Source organism: Callorhinchus milii, unplaced genomic scaffold (genome assembly GCF_018977255.1).
Source record: "Callorhinchus milii isolate IMCB2004 unplaced genomic scaffold, IMCB_Cmil_1.0 Scaffold25, whole genome shotgun sequence".
In the NCBI taxonomy this organism is placed as follows: Eukaryota; Metazoa; Chordata; class Chondrichthyes; order Chimaeriformes; family Callorhinchidae; genus Callorhinchus; species Callorhinchus milii.
The window spans coordinates 5,028,846-5,054,611 of record NW_024704766.1 but is presented as its reverse complement, the minus strand read 5'-3'; the positions used below and the strand labels follow the sequence as shown (position 1 = coordinate 5,054,611).

Here is a 25,766-nt window from a genome sequence, read left to right as displayed (position 1 = left end):
GAAACTGGGGCTGTGGATTATCGGGAACATTGTGTGAAAAGGACACCTGCTGTGTTGATGTAAATTAGCATTTTATTTTTAGGAAATTTCTGCCCGTTGTGTGACAAGTGCTATGACGATGATGATTATGAAAGCAAGATGATGCAGTGTGGAAAATGTGAGCGCTGGGTTCACGCAAAGTGTGAAAGCCTATCTGGTACGTAACACAACAGATTTGGGAGCAGCAGCCGGTGACGGCCCCTTAGGGGAGGTTGATTGACATGTTTTTCTGTGCTTTAGACTCTTGACACACCATCCATGATCTTATTTACCTGCCTGATGTTTCAGCTTCTCACATCCTGATATATTCCCCTGTAGTTTTCACACGGCACCAGTCTGACTAATGGAGCCAAATGCCACCACAACAATCAACAACTTGCATTTATAAATTGGCCCTCACACTTTATCATCGTCTCAGAACATTTGCCAGTGGGCAGAGCACAATGTTGAGCGGGCGGGAGGGTAGAAGTGATTGTAGGCACAGTTGAAGAGGACGGTCTTCAGGTGCGACCTGAAGATGGGGAAGGAGGGGCGAGACGGAGGGATTGAGAAAGTGTTCCAGAGTTTCAGTTTCAGGACGTAGTGGCTGAAAGCGGTGGGCACGAGGGACGAGCAGGAGGCACAATGTAGTGTTGATAGGTTGATAATACTATCATTGTGTCAGTTTTTTTTAATTGCTTGCAATAAACACAGTGTGCGTCACAGCTCCTTGCTGTTTGCCAAAGCTATGTTTTAACTCCACAGTTGGTCCCAGTTCCCAGGTAGTGTCTAGCGCAGGAAAGAATGCACTGATCTTCGTGCTGTGCGGGTCATGGAAAAAGAGGTGTGGAGGGTAGTTGGAGGTTTCAATCTGATCCGTTTTCATATCCTTTTATTGTCGAATTATTTTTTCTTTTTCAGGTGGGTGGGCTTTAATTAAGAACAAAATGAGGAATAGGCTCTTTTGAACCACACACATTTATTTGCAGAAGTCACCACGTGTTTCTCTAGCTTGATTTCCTCGCTACTGATTTGCGTTGTCTTGTTTTCGGTGGAGTATCGATTTTCAACTTTCGATCTTACCTGTAGTTCGTTAGAGTTTAATGGTATGAATAATTGAACCAACAGAAATGCACAACATGAGGATTCTTTAATTTCCCTTAATTTATTGGAATGTCCAGGGTACAACAACCTCAACAAATTACATTTACACATCGTTTTTCACATCTGGAGGACGCCCCAAGGGATTTGGACCTGAGCTGGGGAGCAAGTACAGGACCTTATTTGCTTTCCCTGCTTTCATTGCTTTCCTGATCTCCTTTGTGTCAGGTTAATCCCTCAATCCCTCCATCTTGCCCCTTCCCTCCCTAGTTTAAAAATCCGCCTAAAGGCCTTCCTTTTTAACTGTGTTACGTTCGCACCCCTCTCCCTTTTGCTCGTTGTCAGACTCCACCATTGTCAAGCACGCCAGGGCGCCACCCCACGTGAAGGGCGCAATATAAATGCAAGTTGTTGTTGTTAACTCAATAGAAGCTGGGATTTGAACCTGGGAGCTTCCAGTTGCTTCAGTTATGGTGAATTAATCCAAGTGTAATCTTTTTGTTAATCCACTGGCTCATTGGAAGAAGTTCGGGAATTTTCTTCACCTACAAGATGGTTATCTCTGTGTGTTTTTTCCATCCCCTTCCCCACCTCTTCCCCTCAGATGAAATGTATGAGATCTTATCAAACCTGCCTGAGAGTGTGGCATATACTTGTATAAACTGCACGGAACAGCATCCTGCAGAATGGCGTCTGGCCTTGGGCAAAGAATTGCAAACTTCCTTAAAGCAAGTGCTGACAGCTTTGCTGAACTCAAGAACTACCAGCCACTTGTTGCGGTATCGACAGGTGAGTCTGAGCTGAGCGGCGTAGAGCTACCCTGCTGCATATTGCGTGGTCCTCGCCCCCCCAAAAAAAGTGCTTTGAGACGATGTTTGTGGGACGCTGTTGTGTGCATTTGGCTGCTACGTTTCGCCCACAACATATAGTCAATTCTCTTTATAGTATATCCTGTGAAGCGCTTTCAGACGTCTCGAAGATGGTGCTATATCAAATGCAAGGATTATTATTGTCACCTCATTGGAATCTGTTAACCAGATATCCTGAATAACTTATCGAACATGCCATAACATGTGCATTCATATAAAGTAACTGGGAGGAAAAATCAATGTTCCTTTGAGACGTTTCCATGTCGTGATAATGCACTATATCAAATGCAAGTATCATCATTATTATTGTCACCGAAGTTGGTGGTTTGTGGATTCAGGAAGTAGGAGCTCAAGTGGGGCCAAGAGCTATCTTGATCCAAACACCCTCTAGCTTCAAAATTGTACCTACCTACTGTGTTGCACAATTGTGAAGTCACACGACTGCATGTGTTAAATAATAATAATAATCCTTTCTTTATGAGAGCGTTAAGACGTCTTAAAGCGCTTCAAGGAAAGTGTAAAGTGGAGTGACTGTATTTTGTGGGCGGAAAATCTGAAATGAAATATTACCGAGCTCAGTCCATTGAATGAACAGTGGATAGTAGGTCCAGTTGCGGTTGGAGCTTGGTTTACTTGGCTTGAACAAGGCAAAGCTGGTGAAGTGGGTTGGACATATAATCAATCTCACTTCCTTTCCCCAGGCAGCCAAACCTCCTGATTTAAACCCAGAGACTGAGGAAACCATCTGCGCTCGGAGCTCACCTGAAGGGCCAGACCCTCCGGTTCTCATAGAAGTAAAGCAACAGGATGAGCAGCCTCTTGACCTGGAAGGCGTGAAGAGAAAGATGGAGCTGGAGAGGTACCACTCTGTGGTGAGTCATCAAAGTGTGGAGTCCTATAGCTTAATAGTTAGAGCACTCGCCTCGCAAGCGAGAGCATCGCAGTTTGTTTCTTGGGCAGGGCCAAACGTTGGGCAAGTTTCCTTGTTCCTCACGCCTTTTGTTTACCTAGCAATAAGTAGGAACCTGGTTGTTAGTTGATTGGGGGATCACTTTTTTGGGGGTAATGTTCCCTTCAATTTTTTTAAAAAAAATAAGAATTTGATCATGCAATCCATGACTCTTTGTGAGACACTCCTGCACATTTGGCTGCTGCATTTTCACCCACAAAATACAAATGTAAGGATTATTATTATTGTTAAATGTCGTGGTCCAAAATGGCTGATCAGTTGTCAGGTCTGGCTATTTAGCTATTGGTAACCCTAACAGTGGAGACTAGCAGGTCTGAGCGGAAGGATTTTACTCCAATCTTCTGTGTGTTGCCCCAAAACGTGTTGCTAAAAGCAACAAAAGCTGTAAGTCCTGAGGTCACTCAGGGCTTAGGCTTGCACTATTGAATCAAGCGTCATGCCTGAGATGCTGACTTGTTTATTGCCAGTGTTTCTGATTGTTTGTATAATGTATAATGCCAGCCTGCTTTGCAAGTATAAAGAGTATGCATCCCTAATTTGAATTTGAATCATGTAATGAATCCTGAATTGAACTGTAATGGTTGACATTTCAGCTGCTAATTGTCTACATTTGTCTTTTTTTCACCCGATTGTTGAGACTTCTCAATGATCTCTTAAACAGCTTCTGGTATTCGCAAACCAGGAGTGACCATTAACTCACCAAATCCAAAATGCGTTTGTAGGCATCTTAATGTGATATTTCATGCGGAATCGCAGACTGTATTTCCCGCTGGTTAAAATGAGTGTTAATAATTAATAATAATAACACTTGTATTTGAAGTAGCGCCTTATCACGTCGTCAAGACCTCTCAAAGCGCTTCAGAGGATACACTGTAAAGTGAATTGACTATATCTTGTGGGCGAAACGCAGCAACCAATTGGGCACAGCGACGACTCACAAACAGTATCCTACAATAATGTGTGACCAAATTATTATTTTTAATGGATTATTATCGCCTGAAAAGTAGTAATTAGTTAATTAATAATTAATGAGCAATCATGTGCAATGAGAGATTCCTATCCCTCTGCTCCGCCAGCGTGGGTCTGGGCCAGACATTCAGCACCCTGAAACCTAGGGATACTTGTCCTCCGTTTGTACCAGTCAATTTCTCTTAAGGTGAATATTTAATTTTCATCCTTTTATACACAGCTGGAGTTCAGCGATGACATTGTGAAGATCATCCAAACAGCAATGAATTGTGATGGAGGGCAGCCGGAGAACAAGAAAGCGAACAGCATGGTGAAGGCTTTCTTTATCCGGGTAAGTTGATCTGCTGCCCTGCAGCACTCTCTGCTCACGGTAGATGTGACGTGTGTTTCTGCTGCTCTATTGTAATTGTGAGATGAGATCAGGCTGTGAAAATCTCGTCTCCTGGCAACTGGGCAACGACAATACTAAATACTAAACGTATTTGTTTTGGTCTCCTTATCTAGAATATTTCAATACATATTGTTTCGTCATTCAGATTTATTCATCCTCCGAATATAGCATTAGAATCTGTGTGTGTGTGGGTGTGGGTGGCGGTGGCGGTGGGTGGATGGCGGTGCGGGTAGCAGGGGGTGGGGGTGGTGATCAAAAGCAAGGAAGCAGTCGCTCTCTTCCCTGCAGGACATCTCCGTCTCATTGTATCTGTCTGTGTTTTCTCTCTACAGCAAATGGAGCGCTGTTTCCCATGGTTCAGTGTGAAGGAGTCCAGGTTTTGGGAGCCCAATAAAGTAACCCCAAAGTGAGTAGACAACAATAATCCCCGCATTGGGTGTTTGGACTGTAAGGTCGAAATGTCTCAAAGTGCTTCACAGATGATCTGGTCTCGAGTGTGGTGCTCATTTTGGTATCTGCCATTTTGTCCACATTGGGTCCCACAGTGAGTGTGGTACTACTGGCCAGGACACCAGGCGATACTCCCGTCTAGTGAGGAGTCCTGTAGCTTAGTGGTTAGTGCACTTGTGTCACAAGCGAGAGGACCCAGGTTCGATTCCTGGATGAGCCGAAACCTTAGACATGTTTCCTTACTCCATATGCCTTTGTTTACCTACCAGTAAGGAGGAACTGGGTTGTTAATCGATTGGCGGATCGCTTTCCAGGCCTAATAGTCTCTCCAAAACATCTAAAAATTATAATTTGATCACTCAATCCACAACTATTTGTGGGACACTGCTGTGTGCAATTGGCTGCTGCGTTTCACCCCAAAAGTATACTTCATGATCTATCCTATGAAGCGCTTTGACATGTCTCGAATAAGGCACTATATCAAATGCAAGGATTATTATTATAAAACGTTGCTTGTTGTATTTCAGCAGTGGGATGCTGCCCAATGCTGTGTTGCCTCCATCGTCTGATCACAACTACGCTCAGTGGCAGGAACGGGATGATGGCAATCGCACCGAACAGCCAGCGCTTACTAAGAAGATAATACCTGCACCACGACCAAAGGCACTGGGGGACCCTGATTCACCAGCCCCCCCGCCCCCACCACCCCCGAGAACAGCAGGTAGCAGAACCCAGCTCTCAGAGCATCAGGAGCACTGCATGTGTGTGTGTGTGCAGCATTGTCTGTGTGTGTCATTTGAGGATCCAAATCCTTATCATGTTGAGATGTAACATTACTTTTTGTCGCAATGTTTCAGCGTGGAGTAGTGATTAGAGCACTCGCCTTGCAACCGAGAGGACCCTGGCAAGTTTCCTTACTCCATAGGAAGTAAGGAAATAGGAACCCAGTGGTTAATCGATTGGCGGATTGTCTTTCAGGGGGTAATAATCCCTTCAAATAAAATAATAATACGGTCACTTAAACCACGGTTGTTTGTGGGATACTGCTAAGCGCAATTGGCTCCTGAGTTTCCGTGGGTTACTTTTTACTTTTGAGATCGTAAGGACGGGTTATGTGGATGTCGCGAGGATGATCTGTTTTAAGGGCTGCTTATTTATGGTATTAAGCCATAAATGCTTATTGTTGTAATTCTTTTTAAAAAATGTAGTTTAATTTGATTACTCTGAGCTGGATTCAATCCGGGTGTTGTGAGAAGGCAGTAACGTAGCACTCAGTCTCCCAGGAGTTGTGCGGCTGTGCTCAATAGAGAAAACCACCAGTGATCAGAATATGTCAGAAAACTCCGTTCACCTTAAATGGAGGCGACCTGCAACTTAACGGAGAGATGTTTGACTTGGTGTTTGATCCAGGCACCTGCTGCTGTCTCGAGTGATGATGGTTGTGTTTCTTGTAAGGTTCAGACACCAGTCGAGAGGACAGTCCTGACCTGGACCCACCGCCCGGGTTGGAGGACAACAGGCAGTGTGTGCTGTGCCTTAAGTACGGCGACGATAACCGAAACGTGAGTGCTGGATCTCCTAAGCCTCATGGCTCCCAATCACAAAACAGATCAATTTCAAGATCATCTCCCTCGTTTTCAAATCCCTTGATGCTCTTACCTCCCTACCTATCCAACCTGCTTACCACACCCCCCCCATCCACCACCCGCTGCCTCCGCTCGGCTGGCTCCGGCCTCTAGTTTGTCCCACAAGTCCTCCATTCGACCATCAGTGGCCATCCCTCAGTCACTACACTCTGGAACTCTCTCTCCCAATCCCTCCTCCTTGCCCCCTCCCTCCCCACCTTCAAATCCTACCTAAAGACCTGCCTTTTTGATTGTGTTTGTGGTCACCCCCCCGCCTCTCCCCCGGCTCATTGTCAGACTGTGCCACTGTGAAGCGCACTGGGATGGTACCCCACTTGAAGGGCGCTATATAAATGCAAATTGTTGTTGGTGGTGTATTTGCTATTATGCCTATAACGTCAGCTTACCTCAGAACGCTCAAGAGTCTGGATTATGACAACAATGGCACTAACTTATACCTTCAGGATGCTGGGCGCCTGCTGTACATCGGACAGAACGAATGGACGCACATGAACTGCGCTCTGTGGTCAGCGGAAGTGTTCGAGGACGATGATGGTTCCCTGAAGAATGTCCATATGGCTGTGATCAGAGGCAAACAACTGGTAAGCAAACGACAGTGGGAGCGTGGCAGGAAATGTCTTCACTTGCCGTGTGTCTGTGCACACTCGCCGTTTAATTCACTCCTTTTATAAGTAGTAATAATCCTTGCTTTTGATACAGTATATATATCAGTGCATCAAAGTGCTTCACAAATAATTATTTGTCAAACGGAAATAATATCTCAGGATATATGTAGTTTTTAGGACGCAACATATTATACGACTGACTGCCACGCTGGTCAAAGACGAATTGGATGGATCTTGGTCTTCTTTCACAGAGCGAATTCTTATGTTCTTAAGTGCCATGACTTTTCGTAGGCATTTAGTGCCAAGAGGAAGCACCTTGGGAGTGAGGTTTCTAATGTTAGAGTGAATTATAAAGCTGTTTAAAGTGATCGGATTAACGTTTGGATCGAGTGATTTATTCGACCGCTTTGTTTTCCAGCGTTGTGAGCGATGCCAGAAGTCGGGGGCGACAGTGGGCTGCTGTCTGACTTCCTGTCAGAGCAACTATCACTTCATGTGCGCCCGAGCAAAGAACTGTGTGTTCCTGGATGACAAGAAAGTGTACTGTCAGAAGCACAAGGATTTAGTTAAAGGAGAGGTGGGTTTAAAGCACAACGTACTGCAGTCACACCAAAGCAAGTCGCTGGCCGGGGCTAATGCGAGTCATATTATTGCTATAAAATAGTAATACTTGCATTTGATATGGCTTATCTCTTCGTTGAGATGTCTCAAAGCACTTCACAGAATATACTGTAAAGTTTAGTGATTATACTTTGCACAAGAAACATGGCAGCCAATTGCACACAGGAATGTCCCACTGACTGTCATGGATTGAATGAGCTAGTATTATTAAAAATAATCTAAACTCTAATCTCTTCTGACAGACCGTTCCTGAGGACGGGTTTGAGGTTTTACGAAGGGTTTACGTGGATTTTGAGGACATCACATTAAGAAGGAAGTTCCTGACTGGCCTCGAACCAGAGAGTATCCACATGATGATTGGTGAGCAAGCGTCTGGGCTGTGTGTCCACACTGTGTGATTGCGTGCAGTGCATGTGTGGGTGCACAGGGGTGCGGTGTGTGTGTCTTGGGTTGCGAGGGGAGGAATATTTTGCTAATCTGAACTGCAGCTAGCTCAGTAATCAACAACAACAATTTACAGGGTAGCGTCTCAGAGCGATGAAGCGACAGTTGGGTTGGGACTGCAGGAATATCGGAAGCTGTAACCCGCAACATAAAATCAGCTCGAATCAGCTGTTGTATTTTTATATGTGGACACCTGTCCACTGTATAAATGCAAGTTGTTGGATTTGGATCAGGAGGCAGGGAGCGTGTATTTTGGATTGGGGAGAGCGCTAGAGGTATGAGCCAAGCTGCAGAGCTGCCTACCTGCCACATACATGTTTTGCTGGTGAGGAGCAGTTGGCTTTAAAGGTGTTTGGCTAAAAACAGGCTCTGAAGTGACGTGAATTTGATTGAAGTTAGTTTCCATAGAATGTTTTCCCTCTATAAAGATACCATCTTCATATAAGCTTAATTGTTCATTTGGTTTCCTCATGGCAACCTGATAAACGTTCCTTGTTTTAAGTGTACATTGTTTGGAGAATTTTTTTTCTATTCACAATCTAATAATGCGTTGTCTTGACGCAGGTTCCATGACCATCGACTGCTTGGGGATCCTTAATGATCTTTCTGACTGTGAAGCCAAGCTCTTTCCTATCGGTTATCAGTAAGCTTATTATTTGTGGATTTATTATCATATTCATATTATATTGTATTATATTATAACCTGTTCTGTGGTGTTTTGCTCACTTACCGTTGAAAGTCAAACCAGGCAACTTTGGATCTAAAGTTCCCAAAACTCTCCACTCTGTTTTAGAGTAATCCACAGAATTAATTGCCAAAAACATCTCCGTTATTGTAGCATGCGACTACCAAGATGGTAAAAGGCAGAGTTTGGTCTTTTTTGTCCAATGATTTCTATGTTCCTAAGTTCCTAATTGATGCCCAAGCATTCAGCCACCGTTTCTGTCACCTGTTGTCTAGAAAACTCTTCTGAACTCTCACTTTGCTAACTTGTTCCCTTCCCTCAAACTCCCCTCGTTTTTTTTTAGAAAAACACAAGTTCTCTTCGACTGTGGCTTTGTTCAGCGTTTTCAAATCTATCTCTTTTCCTCCCCTGTACCCACTATGTTTCGTCAGACACTTTCAGACATTCTTTTACGTGAATATCAATGATCCCCGACTCTAAGCATAGAATCATAGAATCTTACAGCACAGAAAGAGCCCTATACTACCCAATGGGCCGGCTCTTTGAAAGAGCTATCCAAATAATCCCACAATCTTGTTGTTTCCCCATTAGCCTTGCAAGTTTTTTCTTTTCAAGTACCTATCCAGTTCCCTTCTGAAAGTTATCGTTGAAACTGCATCCACCACCCTTTCATGCAGTGGGTTCCAGATCGTACCACGCATTTGTGGTAACTTTTTCCTGTCCTCGTTGCCAGATGCTCAAGGGTGTACTGGAGTACCACGGACGCCAGGAAGCGCTGTGTGTACACGTGCAAGATCCTGGAGCACAGGCCTCCGCCGATCGAAACAGAAGAGAACAGAACCTTAGAGCACACTGAGAACCGAACTACAGTGCATAGTCCGAGCAGTATAGCAGGTACAGAGAGTGGAAGCTTTGTTGCCTGACTGAGTGAAAGCCTTTGAGATTTCTTGTGTATTTTTTTACTCTAGTTCTTTTTCAAACCTCCTAGTCTATTACTGTTCTCTCTACTGGCTGTCGGTCTGAGTTTGGAGCTGGGAGAGCTTTTGACGTGTTGGGTAAAAACAATCTTTAAAGGTAGATTTTGCAGCCAACATAACAACAAATGACATTTACACAGCCCCTTTCACGTCGGGAGGACGTCCCAAGCATCTGGGTAGTTAGAGATTTGGACCCGAGCTGGGAGGTTCAGGAAGAATGGAGGGCAGGGAGGATGGGGATAGGGAGGATGACCGAAGGTGTGGTCGAAGAGGAGGGTCTTGAGACGTACCTTGAATGAGGAAAGGGAAGGAGAGCGGCAAAGGGACTGGGATGGAATTCCAGAAAGATGGGGGCAGAGAGGCCGAAGGCCCGACTACCGAGGTGAGGTGAGCGGGGGACGTGGAAGGGGCCTGATCCTGCTGAGTGGAGGGAGTGGACAGGTCGAAATGGCAACATACTGTTAAACACCACACTATTAAACTGCTGTGCTGGCTACTCCACTGCTTCCTAATCAATTACCATCTGGCAGAGAGACAGACAGCCAACTTGGCTGAACACATTACTACATTTTATTTCTTTCCTTTGGTTAGAAATCGACACCGTGGAGAGTCAGGACACGGGGGCAGCTGAGACGCTGGAGCACCACCTATCCTCACACGCCCCTGGCCCCATCCCTCCCAGACCCCTGTCAGGAAGTAGGATCCAGATATCCAGCTTTCCTCCACTGCGACGATCACCAGGCACCAGCTCCAGACCTCTCCCATCACCAGGTAACCGGTGTCGTTCAGTCTCCAGTTCTTACCTCTTGCCAGAAACCCGTAGCTCAGTGGTTAGAGCAAGCGAGTGGGCCTGGGTTCGATTCCCGAGTCGAAACCCTAGGCAAGTTTCCTTACTCCACGCATACGCACGCCGCTGTTTACCTAGCAGTAAGTACCTGTTTACCTAGCATGCTTGTCGTATTCAATACTACACATTGATAGCTAACAAGTTACATTTGAATAGCGCGTCAGGAAATCATGGCGAGGGGGCCAGTCCCTACGTAAAATCTTGATGCAAAAATATTGAATTTACACAAACCTAGACACGCTCGCCTCAGTGGGCAAATGTGGGAGTCAGCCTTGTGATGACGGAAGTTGTAATGTGTTTTATTTCCTCGCTCAGGAAGTCCGACCCCGATGATGCACGAGATTGTGACCTTTGCTGACGCCTTACTCTCCTCTGGCCGCCGAAGCACCATCCCCCGGCGACACAGCACCTCTTCCGTCTCTCCCCAACATTCCCGGCACCGTCTGGCCTCCCCGTCACAGCCGGCGATCACGCCATGCTCCAGGTCGAGTGGTATCAGCACTAACCCGTCCCCAGCTTCCTCCGAGCCCGAGGCCGGCAGCCAAACCAGTGACGTGCTTCACCACAAAGCTCCTCACCCCGACAAACACGGCGGATCATTCCAGGGGCCTCCAAGCCGACAGAGGATCAGCAGTGCCGATTCTGTCCTGACCCACCTCACCGGGGCAGCTCACGTATCTGGCTCACAGCCCAACAGACCCCCGGCCGTGCCCTCGCCGGCTGGTCATCACGGTCTGAAAGAGTTCCGTCTGTCCCTGTCTGGGATACAGTCTCGGAACGGGGCTTTGAAGGGCGACAAAGCCACGTCTGTCAATGCGGCGGACAGTCCAGGAGCCACGCCGGCACCAGCACAGAGCTCTACCTCAGTCACCACAGCGAACTGCCGGCCCGTGCAGAAACAAGCCTGTAACAGCAGCAGCGGGCCGTTCGCAAACTCTCCCCCACCAGCGCCCGCCTCCAAAGAGAACAAGTCCTCGTCCGTGGCATTTCAGCAACACGAGCCGAGGAAGTCGGAGCTGCCGCGGGAACCGGTGCCAGGGGGGAAAGCCAGCAGGGAGCACGGTCACCACGCCCAGGACAGCGACAGGACCTGGCCCCAGCCGGCTGAGATGGGCCATTCCACTGCCACGGGCAGCGATCACCAGCGCCCCAACTGTGTGGAGAAGAAGCCAAGCGCCAAAGCAGCGCCCTCAGCCGACAACCCCAAAGTCAGCAAGGCCCAGGGGGGCAGACATGCCGAGGGGAGTCCCCTCACAGAGTCTTCAGCCGACCCCAAAGTGGATGACAATCCTCTGACTGAGCTTGACAGCAAGGCTCCGGCTGCTGAGGAGCCCAGGCCAAAGTTTGCCGATCGATCTCCTGGCATTGAGCGCCTGCTGACCGGCAAGACCGCGGACGCCATCCAGCCCTTCACGGATAAAGTTCGGGGTGAGACGCGTAGGAAAGAAGTGCACGTCCCCTGGAAACTAGGCGCTCGGGGTTTCTTGGAAGCCGACTGTTTGGTCGAAGAGGATCACAAGAGCAACAGCGTTCTGGCCTCTGCCGCTTCTCAAGGAGGCGACGAGGCTGTGTCCTCCTCGCTCGTGCCTTCCACGATGACGGAGAGCCCCGAGAACGAGCAGGAGGTGCTGAGGTGCCCCAAGTGCAACAAGGTGTACAAGCAGCGGGTCAAAAACCTGTTCCAAAAGCACGTCCTGCAGTGCGGCAATCCCAGCTCGCAGGAGGAGCGAGAGGGGAACAAGACGCAGGAGAACGACTCCAACAAGCGGAGGTACCCCCGCCGCAGTGCCCGCGCGAGGTCCACCACCTTTTTCGGGCTGACCCCCTTCTACGGTGTCAAATCGTACGGTGAAGAGGATTTCCCCTTCTACAGAGATCCCTCAGGCAAAAAGCGGAGTGAGCAAGCGACGCAGGGGCAGGTGGACGGAGCCGACGATCCCAGCACTTCGTCCGATGACGAGGTGGATGACTACTACTACAATTTCACCAGGACCGTCATTGCCTCCAACAGGGAGGGAGGCTTGGAGTCATGCAGCTTCTTTGATGGCGAGGAGGATTGCCACCTGCCCAGGATCAGCCAGTTGGACGGCATCGACGACGGCACGGAGAGCGACGCCAGCATCACGGCCACTACCGGCAAAGCCTCGCAGCTGATCAAGATGAAGGGCAAGGAGAATGGGACGGAGAGCCTAGCTCTGGAGGAGAGCATGAACAGCGGGGAGGATGGAAAGGAAGAGCACAGCGTGAAGACCGCCGGGTCTGACCTGAAAGGGAACGATCCCAAGCTGGACAACTGCCTCCCCGTGAGCAGAGTGAAGTCTCAGAGCCAGGACTCCTTAGGAGACGTTTCCCTCGCCTCGCTAGACGCCGGCAGGCGCACACACCCCAGCACGCCGTCAGAGAAAAATCTGCTGGACAGTTTCAACAACGACTTGCTGAAATCGGCCAATGATTCCGACAACAACAACAGCGACGACTGTGGGAATATCCTTCCTTCGGATATCATGGACTTTGTGCTGAAGAACACTCAGTCCATGCAGGCGCTGGGAGAGAGCCCGGAGTCCTCCTCGTCCGAACTCATAACCCTGGGTGAGGGTCTGGGGCTGGTCAGCAATCGTGGCAAGGACATGGGCAGTCTCTTTGAAGTCTTCCAGCCCCTGGCGAGCACGGAGCCTGTGGAAAGCGGTGTTGCGGCCTCGATCCCCACCGAGGAGACGTTCGAGCTCCCATTGGAGTTACCATCTGACCTCTCCGTGCTGACCACCTGCAGCCCGACAGTCTCTAACCAGAGCCACGGCAGCCTGACTGTCATCTCCAGCTCACAGTTGGCCTCGTCCGAGGAGCAGCTCAACATGTCACCCACTGAGCCGGCAGACAAGGGGGTGACCGTGACGGGCGAGAAACCGGTGACCGTCGACGAGGCCGACGTTGCGTTGATCGGTCGAGTAGTAGAGTCGCCCCCGGATGGCCACATGGCCTCTGGTCAGTTCCTGCACAGCCACATGGATGCTGAGCAGCTCACAGCGCCCTCTTGTAGTCAGGTAGAGGCAGGACACGGCGGTCAGGACCTAGTTGGGGTCGTTGCCAACTCGCCGGTTGTCCTTCAGGTGCCAGTTTCGCCTTCGGTACCACCCCAGAGTCAGAAGTACGTGGCGAGTCCCTCTAACAGCCCCGGGCCTGCTCCCATCCCCAATCCTACGGTGCAGAGCGCGACTCAGAGTCCGCTGCTCAAACCCGGAGCGGACAATCTGATCGTGGTCAATCAGCATGGCCAGCCTCTCTATGTCCTGCAGACCCTTCCCAGCGGCGTGACCCAGAAAATCAACCTGGCCCCTTCTGTGAGTCCCGTGGAGGCCAACAGTGCAGTACTCGGACAAAGCGTCTCAATGGGAGGCAGCCTAGCCCTAGCGACAGGCTTGAATGTCAGTCTGCCCGCCTCCCAATCGATCTACACTTCTCCTACCATGGCCAACAGTAAAGGCCTGATGACTCTGTCGCAGCACCCTCAGTTACATTCCTTCACAGCGCCTGCTCCCTCAGCGTTTCAGCCCAACAACTCCAGCAGCTCTGGCCCTGGTCTGCTCATTGGTGTCCAGCCTCCTCAGGAGCCGCCGGTATTGAGTTCTGAACCCAGTCCAAGGCAGGAGCACATGACTGCCCCCACCTCGAGTCCGGCTCCGGCCCAGCCCAAGAAAAGGCAAATCAACCGGCTGCCATCCAAGAAGAGCAAGAAGCTCGCCCCCTCGTACCAGCCAGGCACCAGCGCACCTGCGGAGATCGTGCCCAACATGACTTTAATTAACCTGTCGCCAACCCAGATTGCGGGGGGAATAGCTGGTCAATCAGGCTTGGTGGATCTGGGGGCTCTATCTGGCACGGGAGCCCAGAGAACCATCCCCAATATCATCAAGCGCTCCAAGGCCGGAGTGATGTACTTTGAGCCGGCCTCACTCGCTGGCCCACAGGTCCAACAGTCCAGGAGCCCGCTGGTCACTTCCGCCAACATTATTGGTCACGAGAACTTGGGAACGGGAAGCCAGTCTATGTTAAATGTGGTTTCTATGCAAGCAGCTACAGCAACCAGTGGCGGAGGAGGGGCTGTGGCAGGACATATCCTGGGGCAGGGTTCAGTAACATTAGCTACTCCCACACTGTTGGGGACAACGGACATAACTGGCTCCATAAGTAACCTGTTAATTAAGGCAAGCCAGCAGAGCCTGGGACTCTCCGATCAGACAGTGGGCTTGCCGGGAGCAGGGGTCTTTCAACATCTCGCCTCCCCACAAAGCCCCACCAGCGCCCCCATGTCTCCAGCTCCGAGCAGGTGCCTGCGGTCATCCACCCAGACAGTGGGGGTCCCAGTCACATCCACCCCCTCGGACCAGGAGGGTTCCTATCAGTTACATCAACAAATCTCGCAGCTGCTGTCCAGCAAAGGTGGGGAGATGAGCAACCCACTGGACGTGGCTGGCAGTTCAGTGGGCCAAATGTCAACCAGCTCGGCCGCTACCAGCACCTCTGTGGCTTCTCCCCTGACATTCCCCTCCACTGCGGACCTACCGTCCGTCTCTCTCTCTCCCTCTCCTGTGTCTCCAGGCTCCCCAAGAGCCAAGTCCAGGATCAAACGGATATCGCCCGCCCTGGACAAGTCGAATGTTAAAAAGCACAAGGCCTCCCATGCACTGACGGACTCCTCGGGATGCCATCACTCCCCTCAGGATTCGGAGCTCGCCAGCCCACCGCCCGTTTCCTCGGCCACAGGGTAAGCGTTAGGGTTATCATCATTACATGCGCATGCACACAACTCAAACCTGTTACAAAAAGCAACATACTGCAGATGCTGGAAACCTAAAATAAAAACAGAAGTCGCCGGGAATACTCAGCAGTTCAGGCAGCATCTGTGGAGAGAGGAAAGTGAATTGACTGTATAAAATATACAGTCAGTTCACTTTACAGTATATTCCATGAAGCGCTTTGAGATGTCTCAAAGACGTGATAAGACGCTATGTCAAAATGTCAAATGCAAGGATTATTGTGTCCTGACAGAAATGTGTGTGTGTTTTTATTTAATGTGATTTCAGGCCTATTCGAGTTCGAATGAAGAATCAGAGTGTAAGAGAAACAATGGAACTGGGACAGCTGGAGGAATGTCACAGGGAGATTGAGTCACCCAAGTAAGCGAGGTTTAACCTGGGAACTCCCAATCTCCCCTTTCTGGTATGATGATGATAATAATAATAATAATCCTTGCATTTGATAAATTTGAGCTCACTCTGTGTGTGTGTGTGTGTGTTTGACAGTGACATCAGTTTACCTGATACCTTACGATACTTTCCTGGTTTCTGATAAAGCAGTCACCTTTGCCTATCCCTCCGCCTCCCCCCCCTTCCTTCCTCATCTTCAGGTCGGGCCTGAAGACCTTCCTCTTTGACCGTGCCTAAAGTCACCTCCCCCCTGCTCGCTATCAAGCGCTCTGGGACGTTACACACAGCGTGAAGGGCCCTGCGTCAATGCAAGTTGTTGTTGTAACTGGCCGGACTACAGCGAGATTTGTCTAGGAAGTCCAGCTCTCTTTACTTCCCCACCCCAGTGATTCACATTGCCATTTAAGCTGCTAATTCCTTTCTTCTTTTCCCTCAGCCAAATGGAACAAATGCCAACACTACAGACCTTTGAGCCCATTAACCCAACAGTCAGCTCGGAGGGACAGGATGTCACGGGTAAGTTATGCAGTAATCTTTTGGATGCATTTGTGCATCAAAGCAGGATTGTTCTGTCCGGCACTGTGGCAGTGTGAGTGCGTGATCCTCTCCTTCCCCATCTTCAGTAGAGCAGAGATTTCACCAGAGCTTGGAATGGAGTGAGCTGGGATTGAGTTGCTACCTTTGCTGTTTGATGCCTGCGGCCCTCCCCTCCTGAGCAGTAGCCAAGGGTTGAGCATTTATCTATGAAAACCTGACTTCAGGGTTGAAGGCTTAATTAAAAACGAAAGCATTTCTCTTTCTCTCCAGAATCTAGGAGCTCAGACGATGACGAAACCTTCAGTTCTCCCCTTCTGGCGCTGCTCGAACAAGAGGAGAAAAGGAAAGAGATCAGGAGTGGGAAGAGATCCAAAAAAGGCTTGCTCTTTCAGATCACCAGCGATGATGGCTTTCAGATCCAGTGTGACAATATTGAGGGTAAGGGCGGTTACCACCTGCGTCAGTGCAGTATGTAGGGACGGAATGTGTCGGGAACTGAGTCAAAAGAGCTTTGCAGTCGGTGCACTGTTCAGTAGATATACTACAACACAGGAGGAGGCCATTTGGCTCATCAAACGTGTGCTGGTGCTAACTAGACCGTGATACTAATTCACTGACCTTTCCTCACATCCTTTTAAATTGTTTATCCAATTCCCCTTTTAAATGCCATGGTTTCAGCACATGAGCCATTTGTGCAAAACATTCTGTGTTCTTTATCTTTTGCGTGAAATACAGTAAGCATAGAGGTTGGCTTATCCCCCACCCACCTCCATCACATGTGACAGGCATCGATTGACCTCAGTAGATGAGCATGCGATGCTGTGAATCAAGCTGTGAGTTGGCTTGGTTTGGAGAAGTGGGGAAGTGAAGTGGAAAGGTGGTTCCTGAACAGCCAAAGTGTGTGTCAATCCACTTTACAGCACTTTGCAGTGTATCCTATGAAGCGCTTTTGAGACATCTTGAAGACGTGATAAGGAGCTATATCAAATAGAAGGATTATTATTATAATTTCAAACTCGTACGAGTAGTTTTGCTTCAACTATTCTTGACTCCTTCTCTGCAGAAGCCTGGAAGGTGCTGACTGACAAGGTGCAGGAGGCTCGATCCAACGCCCGGCTGAAGCACATATCGTTCTCTGGTGAGAGCTGCGTGCTTTATAGTGATCGGCTATAGATGGCGACCGAGCAGATTAAACCTCAGGGTGTTTGTGGAGCAGTCAGGGTTGGTGGCTCATGCTGTCTGGTTAGGGTATGAAGCAGTCTGACTTTACGCGTTCTCTTTACTGCAGGGGTGAACGGCTTGAAAATGCTGGGGATTTCTCACGATGCGGTGGTCTTCCTCATCGAACAGTTGTACGGAGCCAAAAGGTGCAAGAATTACAGCTTCAAGTTCCACAAGCACCAGGAGGTGGATGAGCTTCCCCTCAACCCCCACGGCTCGGCCAGAGCTGAGATACACCAGAGGTGAGGTGCTGATATAGGGGTGTGCACTTGTATACCAGAGGAGGCGGTGGTAGCACAAGTTTGTGCACTTGCGTACAAGAGGGGAAGGTGAAAGGCACTATACAAATGCAATTTGCTGTTATTGAGGTGCTAACATAGGTGTGTGTATTTGTATACCAGAGGGTATACTAGAGGGAGGTGTGTATTTGTGTGTGGGATGTGTGCATACGCAAGAGGGAGTTGCATGCCTATGTGTGTGTATATACAAGAAGGGAGGTATGTGTGCACTTGTGTACGAGAGGCAAGGCGTAAAAGAAATCTCAGCTTTACAGAGTGAGATTAATTAGAGATGCAAGGACATTTTTAGACACTTTGTTTGAAACATTTTTTAAAAAAATCATTGTCTGTGTTTTGGCTCTCCCCCTTTAACACTGACATCCAGGTCTTGTCTGTTCTACGAGTTGCTGGATTCGGGGGGGGAATAGTGTTACCTGAAATAATAATGATAATAATCCTTTTGCATTTGATATAGCGCCTTATTATGTTGTTGAGACGTCTCAAAGTGCTTCACAGAATACACTGTAAAGTCTAGTGACCGTACCCGGTGCCTCCCCAATTCCAGGCCTGGAGTAGTCCGAGCTCGCTGGTCGGGTGTGTGATTTCCGGGCGAGTGGATCTAGTGTATTGTGGATTGATGCTCCTAATACATGCTGTGTGCTGGACATGTGTCGTAGCCATTTATTTATTTGTTCTTCTTGTGCAGGAAATCAGCGTTTGACATGTTCAACTTCCTGGCTTCCAAACATCGGCAGCCACCGGACTACAATCCCAATGAGGAGGAGGAGGAAGAGGTGCAGCTGAAGTCAGCACGGTGGGTGCGGTGCAAGAATAAATCATAGAAACATAGACTATTGCAGCATAGAAGGAGGCCATTCAGTCCATCGTACTGGCTCTTTGGAAGAGCTACCCAATCAGTCCAACTCCCCCGCTGTTTCCCTACAGCCCTGCAAATTGTTCTTTTTCTAATTCCCTGTTGAAATCAAATTAAATCAATGAGAGAAACTATTTCCTCTGGTGGGTGGAGGGAATCCAGAACAAGGGGGCATCATCTTAAAATTAGAGTGGATCCATTTAGGAGCGAAGTTAGGAGGCAGTTTTTCACCCAAAGGATAGTGGAAATCTGGAACTCTCCCTCCCCAAAAAACTGGATTATGGCTGGATCCATTCATATTGTCCAGACTGAGGTGGGTTTGTTAGGTCAGGGTATCAAGCGATATGGGGCAAAGGTGGGTAATTGGAGTTGAGGTACAGATCAGTAATGATCTTATGGAAAGGTAGAACAGGCTCGATAGGTTGAATGGCCTCCTCCTGTTCCTATATTTCTATGTTTATGCTAATGTTAATGCATTAAATGGTGGCAGCCGAGAGATGCTCTGTGCAAGCCTAAAAAANGACAATTCCATACTTACAAACTTGCCAGACAGCATTCTCATTGGCAAGCTATGTGGTTTTAGCTGGTTGGACCCCAGCAGTTACCCCAATCGCACATTCTGGGGTCCCCCAAGCCTTGGCTCTTGCCAAACTATGCCTAATACTTTCCAGAATTAGATAAGCAGGATGCGTCCCTCTGGGAGAGAGAGAGACCTTGCATTCCATTCCAACAATCTGTCTCTGGGATTTCAATGTGCTGGTGTGATGCATGGAATGCTCAGTTTGGTTTGGATACTCTTTAAGAATAGTGATGGCTTTCCACATGTGTCATGTTAGTGACACTCGACTAACCTTAAAAAAAAAGAAAGATCAGTATCTTGAAATGATGAACGTTAAAAATGTTAACTCTTTGGTGTTGCGGCTTGTGAGGAGAAGTGTGAGTTTCATACAGAAGTTTAGTCGATCTATCACTGGGACCCAGTCTGCCTCGGCACCGTGATCTGTGTATTGTGGGGTAATTTTGACTTGATCGGGGAAGTAGTTTCATGGTGTTGATGAATAGAACCTTATCATGCAATGTGAGTGCTGTAGTAACTGTTGTGTCTGTCATCGCAGACGGGCAACCAGCATGGACCTCCCCATGGCCATGAGGTTCAGGCACTTGAAAAAGACTTCCAAGGAAGCAGTTGGTGTCTACAGGTAAGAAGAAGCAAGTGCTCAGTGTGTGTTGTATTTGGGTGGCGTCTTTGCGATTCTACCAGCAGATTTTTCTAATATATCACAAATCGCTGGAAGTATGACTAATTTTAATTGTCCTGGCTGCCCATTACCTCCCGATCAATGGCGATTGGAGCGACCACGACCTTGGATATTACGAACGGAGACTCGATGAAACTTTGTTTATGACTGTTAACACTGCAGTCTGCAGCTCACAGAACGGCTTTGAGACTCCCGTCGGTCACAGCGACTCACAGTCGCACATGCGGTGGCTGTGTTTGTCCCGCAGCTGTTTTCCCTTTGTGGCTTGTTCCATAGACAATCCCATAATTGTTATTGTATCAAGCAAAGGTGTTGTTTTGGGTGGGGGAGTGAGGGGGAGAGAGGAAATGGAATCAGTTGATAATAACTAACTTGCATTTTTTCATGCCCTTCAGCCCTTCACATAAAATAACCTGTCCAAAGCGCTTTACAAAATATAATGGATGAGGAATTATAGTAAAAGTTGCAAATCTTGAGGAAACTGATGCCAAACTGATTTTATCATTAATAATAATCCTTGCTTTTGATATAACGCCTTAACATGTCGTTGAGACATCTCAAAGCTCTTCACAGAATATACTGTAATATATTTGTTAGATAAAGGTATCAAGGGTTATGGGGTAACTGGAGTTGAGGTACAGATCAGCCATGATCTAGTAGAATGGCGGAACAGGTTCATAGGGGCTGAATGGCCTACTCCTTTGCCTATGTTCCTAAAGTGGACTCACCATGTATTTTGTGGGCAAAACGCAGCAGCCAATTGAGCATAGCAGTGTCCCACAAACAGTCGTGGATTGAATGACCACATTTTTTTAAAAAAATGCATGTTTTAGGAATAATTAATGAAAATTAAATTTTACTCCTAAATCGTTGCTCTCTCTTATCTTCTCAAAATGTTATAGGTCACCAATCCACGGACGGGGCCTTTTCTGTAAGCGAAACATTGATGCAGGTGAGATGGTCATCGAATATTCGGGTAATGTCATTCGATCTGTCCTCACAGACAAACGAGAGAAATATTATGACAGCAAGGTGAGTTTCTAGAGCAGGTTCTGGATTATAACCACAGGTTCGGCACCCGTTAGTGGGATCCGTTTATGTCCGCACCATGCAAATAACCAAACCAACCCCCTTTATCCAATAGCAGGGGCCTAATTTGCAATATTCCTTAACTGGATTCCTTGATCCGGTTAGAATTCCCGCCAGCGCACAGGAACTCAGCTCCCGAAGTAGATAGCGTAGGATCAGCATTCCTATGGGAGTGGCGAAACCACGTCCGCTGGTTGCTGGAAAGAGTCCCTGTCTGCTCGGCTGATTCATAGTTGAAGAATCCTGTTAAGAAATACCGCAAATTAGACTCCAGTCACTATCTTTATGATGTGGTCCTTCCTCAGTGTTGCAGCAAAATCATCATGGCATCATTAAGCAGCTTAACTCCCTGCTTTCTTACCCTTTTACGTTGCTTAACTAACCTTGCAGTTAATTTTAAAGTGTGTGTGCGGGTGTACGTGCGTTGTTACCTGTTGTGTTCAAGGCTCACAATGTGGTATCAGCCAGTTTATTCCATTTAATGGAATTGGATAGGTACTTCAAAAAAGGTAAATATGCAGGGCTATGTGGTAAGCGCGGGGAAGTGGGACTAGTTGGTAGCTCTTTCAAAGAGCCGGCATAGGCACGATGGGCCAAATGGCCTACTCCTGTGCTGTAAGATTCTATGGGTAAAAAGAAGTTGCCTGATACCTCGCTCGTTGGTGGCCTCTGTTGCTTACAGAATGACGCCTTTGTTCTCCCAACAACAATCGCCTATTTGCAAATGAAAATCGTTCTACTTGGATTCAAATAAGAAGAGTTGCAAATAGCGTGGAAGGGGAACGTACACCTGTAATTCACGTGAATACGTCGTAAAGGCTTATTTGCTCCAAATCTCTGGAACTCTCCCTCAATCCATCCGCCTTACCTGCTCCCTCCCTACTTTCAAATCTTGCCGAAAGACCTTCCTTTTTAATTGTGCTTACAGTCACCTCCCCCTTCTCTCCCTTTCCCCCTGGCTCGGTGTCCAACTCCGCCACTGTCAAGCGCTCCGGGAGACGCCATCCGTTGAAGGGCGCTAATAAATGCAAGTTGTTTGGTAAAGGACAGCATTTCTAGGGCAATTGAGGATGGGTAATTTCAGGTGTGGGAAACCGCAGATCGATCCCTTCAGTTGTCCTGCTCTCTACCACTTTCCCGTCTGGAGAAACAGCTGGGAAGGCAGTAGCGAGGGTATTCGGGAAGGATGAGATCAATGGGCCGAAGGGTGTGTCCTCCAATGGCCCCATTGTACAACCTCGGTCTTGGGTCTGATCGGTAATGCCAATGCTTGTCCTGTGCTCCTGCACCAACAGGGGATCGGCTGCTACATGTTCCGTATTGACGACTACGAGGTGGTGGACGCCACGATGCATGGCAACGCAGCCCGGTTCATCAACCACGCCTGCGAGCCCAACTGCTTCTCCCGGGTCATCAACGTGGACGGGCAGAAGCACATCGTCATCTTCGCGGTGAGGAAGATCTACCGGGGCGAGGAGCTGACCTATGACTACAAGTTCCCCATCGAGGACGCCAGCAACAAGCTGTCCTGTAACTGCGGGGCCAAGAAGTGCAGGAAGTTCCTGAACTGACAGCAGCCCGCGGGGAGATAGATTCTGGGGAACGTCGGTAATCCCAGGGATCGACTGAATGCGAATCGTATAACCATTAGCAGCGTTTAAGTCACCTTCCCGACACGTCAACGGCGCCGTTCGCACTTAGTTCCGAGTCTTGTGGCTTGAGCGGTCAGTGTGTATGTGACCCCGGTTGCTGTTCAAACTGTGTCGGCTGCTTCGTGTTTAGTTGTCGAAACTGTACAGCAATATTAATCGTGTGTTAGAGGCATCTCCATCTCTGAAATCTGTCTGTGCCGAGCAACTTGAAGTGTTCACCCAGCAGAGAAAATGATTTGATTTGTGGGAAAGGAAAGAGCCTTTTAAAGTGGAAATCTTTTGCCGCCTTGACTTGACTTCACGGTAGACTTGAGTCCATGGCACCAAATTGAGCCGGGCCTGACCGACCAAGTCTCTGTTAGCAAAGGAGGTTGGATCCAGAGCGTGGGGATAAGAAAATAGGAACAGGAGTAGGCCGTTCAGCCCCTCGAGCCTGTTCCCCCATTCTATTAGATCATGGCTGATTTGTACCTCAAGTCCAATTACCCGCCCTCGCCCCATATCCTTTGATATCCTGACCCAACAAATATCATAGAATATTACAGCACAGAATGAGGCCATTCGGCCCTCTGTGCCTGAGCTGGTATCTATCAACCTTAATCTTGAAAATTTGAATGGATTCAGCATTCACAGCCTTTTGGGGGGAAAGAGAGTTCCAGATTTCCACTATCCATTGTGTGGAAAACCATCTCCTGATTCCATTCCTAAATGGTTTAGCTCTAATTTTAAGATTATTCCCCCTTGTTCTGGATTGGGTTTGGGGGCGGGCGGGCGAGGGGTTAGAGAACTCTCTTATTGGTAGCTGTGGGGGAATAGCACAGTGCAGAGCTTGGAGCTACATCACCTGGGAATGTGTGTGGTGTGTGTGTGTGGAAACTGAGGCACTGCTTTGACTTGTACCATATCAGACCTGGGAATGATCTGCTATTTCATCGCTGTGTAGAAGTATATAAAAAAATAATTTTGCTAAACGATGATTCTCAATAAAACCAGTGAAGGGGAAACAGACCAGTCCCATAGGGGGTAATTAAGTTCTTTGTTGGGGGGGGGGGGGGGCTGGAGAGAAGGAATGGTCACAGAATCTACCGAAAGTGTCTAAATCTGACAAATCCCTTCGTTCTTTGAGGCAGTTCCTGTGGGATTGTTAGATTTCGGGTTGTTTAAAACCTACGCATCATATACCCAGGAAGTTGTGGTTTGAACACTAACCGTCGAGGCAACACTTTGTATTTGCTGGCAGTGCGTACTTGTTTTTTGGCTGTAGTCTAGTTCCAGGTGGACTTTACGGTGGAGCAGATGTTCAAAGTTGGAAAGAAAGAGAAAGAGATGTTGGCTTTTAGTTAAATCCAACCCATCCAGCACCTTGGGACATCCTCCCAATGTGAAAGGCGCTGTACAAATGTAATTTGTTGATGTTGTTAGTTGCAAAGAGATGGGAGTGAAGCTTACCAACCTCTTAGCAAGTCTAAAAGCCACAGAATAGCCAGTACTCATTCAATGCAGTCACCCTGGGCCCTCACAATGCCTGACCCAAGTACAGAAGTGGTGAGGAAGCACTAATGGGCGGAGGAATAATGTTACTCCCCAAGCTATAAATGGAACCTACTTCATAGTAAGAAAATCTCTCTGACTCTCTCTTTCTCCTCCTGCATCTCTCAATAGATGCAGAGGGGATAGAGATGATCCCTCCGCCATATGATTTTTTTTCTCTGGTGAAAGGCACAGCCACAATGGCCCAATGGCTTCCTGTGCTGTAAGATTCTATGATTCTCTAATAATAATAATCCTTGCATTTGATATAGCGCCTTATCAAGTGAGTTGACTGTATATTTTGTGTGCGAAAAGCGGCAGCCAATTGCGCACAGCAGTGTCCCACAAACAGTGGTGGATTGAGTGACCAAATTTTTTTTAAGGGGTTATTACCCCCAGAAAAGTGATCCACCAACCGTCTAACATTACCGGGTTACTACTTACTGCTAGGTAAGCAGAGGCTCTGTTAATGTTAGTTAACGTAACTCTCTGATGTTAATGGAGGTAACAGACTGGTTAAAATGGCTCCCACTATACAGGCGATCCTTGTTTTTTTATTATTAAATGAGGTTGGAAGAGTCCAGCCGGCTTGGCAGAGTGTTGGGGAGAGCAGGCTGGTTGGAGCAGTCACACTCACCTTGTTTACAGACGTTAGTGGCTGTTGTGTGAGCTTTCTCTCGCTCTAGTCTAGTCCTTCGCTTCTAAATGCTGATGCTACTGGGAAACCCTCTGTGTTGGTTTTCACAAGCGGTTAAACTTAAACCACTTATTCACAAATCATGTTGTTGCATTAGGATCCTTTTGTCTGTGTGTGTGTGTGTGTCTGTGTTGTGTGTGTAAAGAAAATTAAACTGATTTAAGTGGTGGATTATTTTTTAAAAGTTGAGGGGTTTATAAGTAACTGACCTGAAGTTTGAACACACATCCAGCAATTAACTATTGAAAATACTGCCGTAGCCTAAATATATATATATTTTTATTGTTGTGTAATTTGTCTCGTTATTTATTTAATTTAGGGGGCTTTTTATTTGTGGCTTAACTTTTGATAGCCCAAAGAAAATGGGTGTTAATGTCTCAGTTCTGTGCTCAATCTGACTCGCTAGGCACTTAATGCCTGTTAAATTCTATTGCACACAGGCTCCCCTGGTTTGATGATATAGCAGGGGCTGTTGACTAGGACCCCCATCCTCCGGCAATGCTACTTTATGGTAGGATACCCTAATATGACAGCACAGACAAACCCACTGATCTGCCGCAGAACAGCATTTGACATAGCAGCTGTAAGACTGTCAGGCTGAACACTAAAGTGGGGCAAGTGCAAGCTCTTTCTATAGTTCTTTTCTCTTTAATGGTCGGTTTACCTGGTAAGGTCAGTTTAAGCGTTGGTTTAGTCGAGCTAGACTGAAGGGCTTTACTCTTTATTGGACGGTGAGAGGAGCGTGGTAACGGTTGCGGTTACGAGCATCTCAGTCAGTCACAGGTTTCCGTCGTGCTGCTCGTGGGTCTGTGATCGCGGTAACACAGAGGCA

The 25,766-nt window shown here is 47.9% G+C and overlaps 1 protein-coding gene across 1 annotated transcript in view; it reads left to right on the top strand.

Annotated features, from left to right (window-relative positions):
- The window catches only part of kmt2a (lysine (K)-specific methyltransferase 2A), a 55,118-nt gene extending 31,976 nt beyond the window's left edge, over positions 1-23,142 (top strand). Inside the window, exons 14-36 of the mRNA XM_007896149.2 lie at positions 83-196; positions 1,724-1,908; positions 2,690-2,860; positions 4,148-4,258; positions 4,651-4,724; positions 5,296-5,489; positions 6,224-6,330; positions 6,858-6,995; positions 7,438-7,596; positions 7,883-8,000; positions 8,649-8,727; positions 9,503-9,663; positions 10,338-10,517; positions 10,909-15,355; positions 15,675-15,767; positions 16,234-16,313; positions 16,605-16,772; positions 17,398-17,472; positions 17,623-17,797; positions 18,540-18,647; positions 19,823-19,906; positions 20,869-20,998; positions 22,351-23,142. Of these exons, the coding sequence (XP_007894340.2) occupies positions 83-196; positions 1,724-1,908; positions 2,690-2,860; positions 4,148-4,258; positions 4,651-4,724; positions 5,296-5,489; positions 6,224-6,330; positions 6,858-6,995; positions 7,438-7,596; positions 7,883-8,000; positions 8,649-8,727; positions 9,503-9,663; positions 10,338-10,517; positions 10,909-15,355; positions 15,675-15,767; positions 16,234-16,313; positions 16,605-16,772; positions 17,398-17,472; positions 17,623-17,797; positions 18,540-18,647; positions 19,823-19,906; positions 20,869-20,998; positions 22,351-22,626 (7,427 nt within the window). The 3' untranslated portion in view covers positions 22,627-23,142. The remainder of the gene's footprint in view (positions 1-82; positions 197-1,723; positions 1,909-2,689; positions 2,861-4,147; positions 4,259-4,650; positions 4,725-5,295; positions 5,490-6,223; positions 6,331-6,857; positions 6,996-7,437; positions 7,597-7,882; positions 8,001-8,648; positions 8,728-9,502; positions 9,664-10,337; positions 10,518-10,908; positions 15,356-15,674; positions 15,768-16,233; positions 16,314-16,604; positions 16,773-17,397; positions 17,473-17,622; positions 17,798-18,539; positions 18,648-19,822; positions 19,907-20,868; positions 20,999-22,350) is intronic.
- The last annotated feature ends 2,624 nt before the right edge of the window (positions 23,143-25,766 follow it).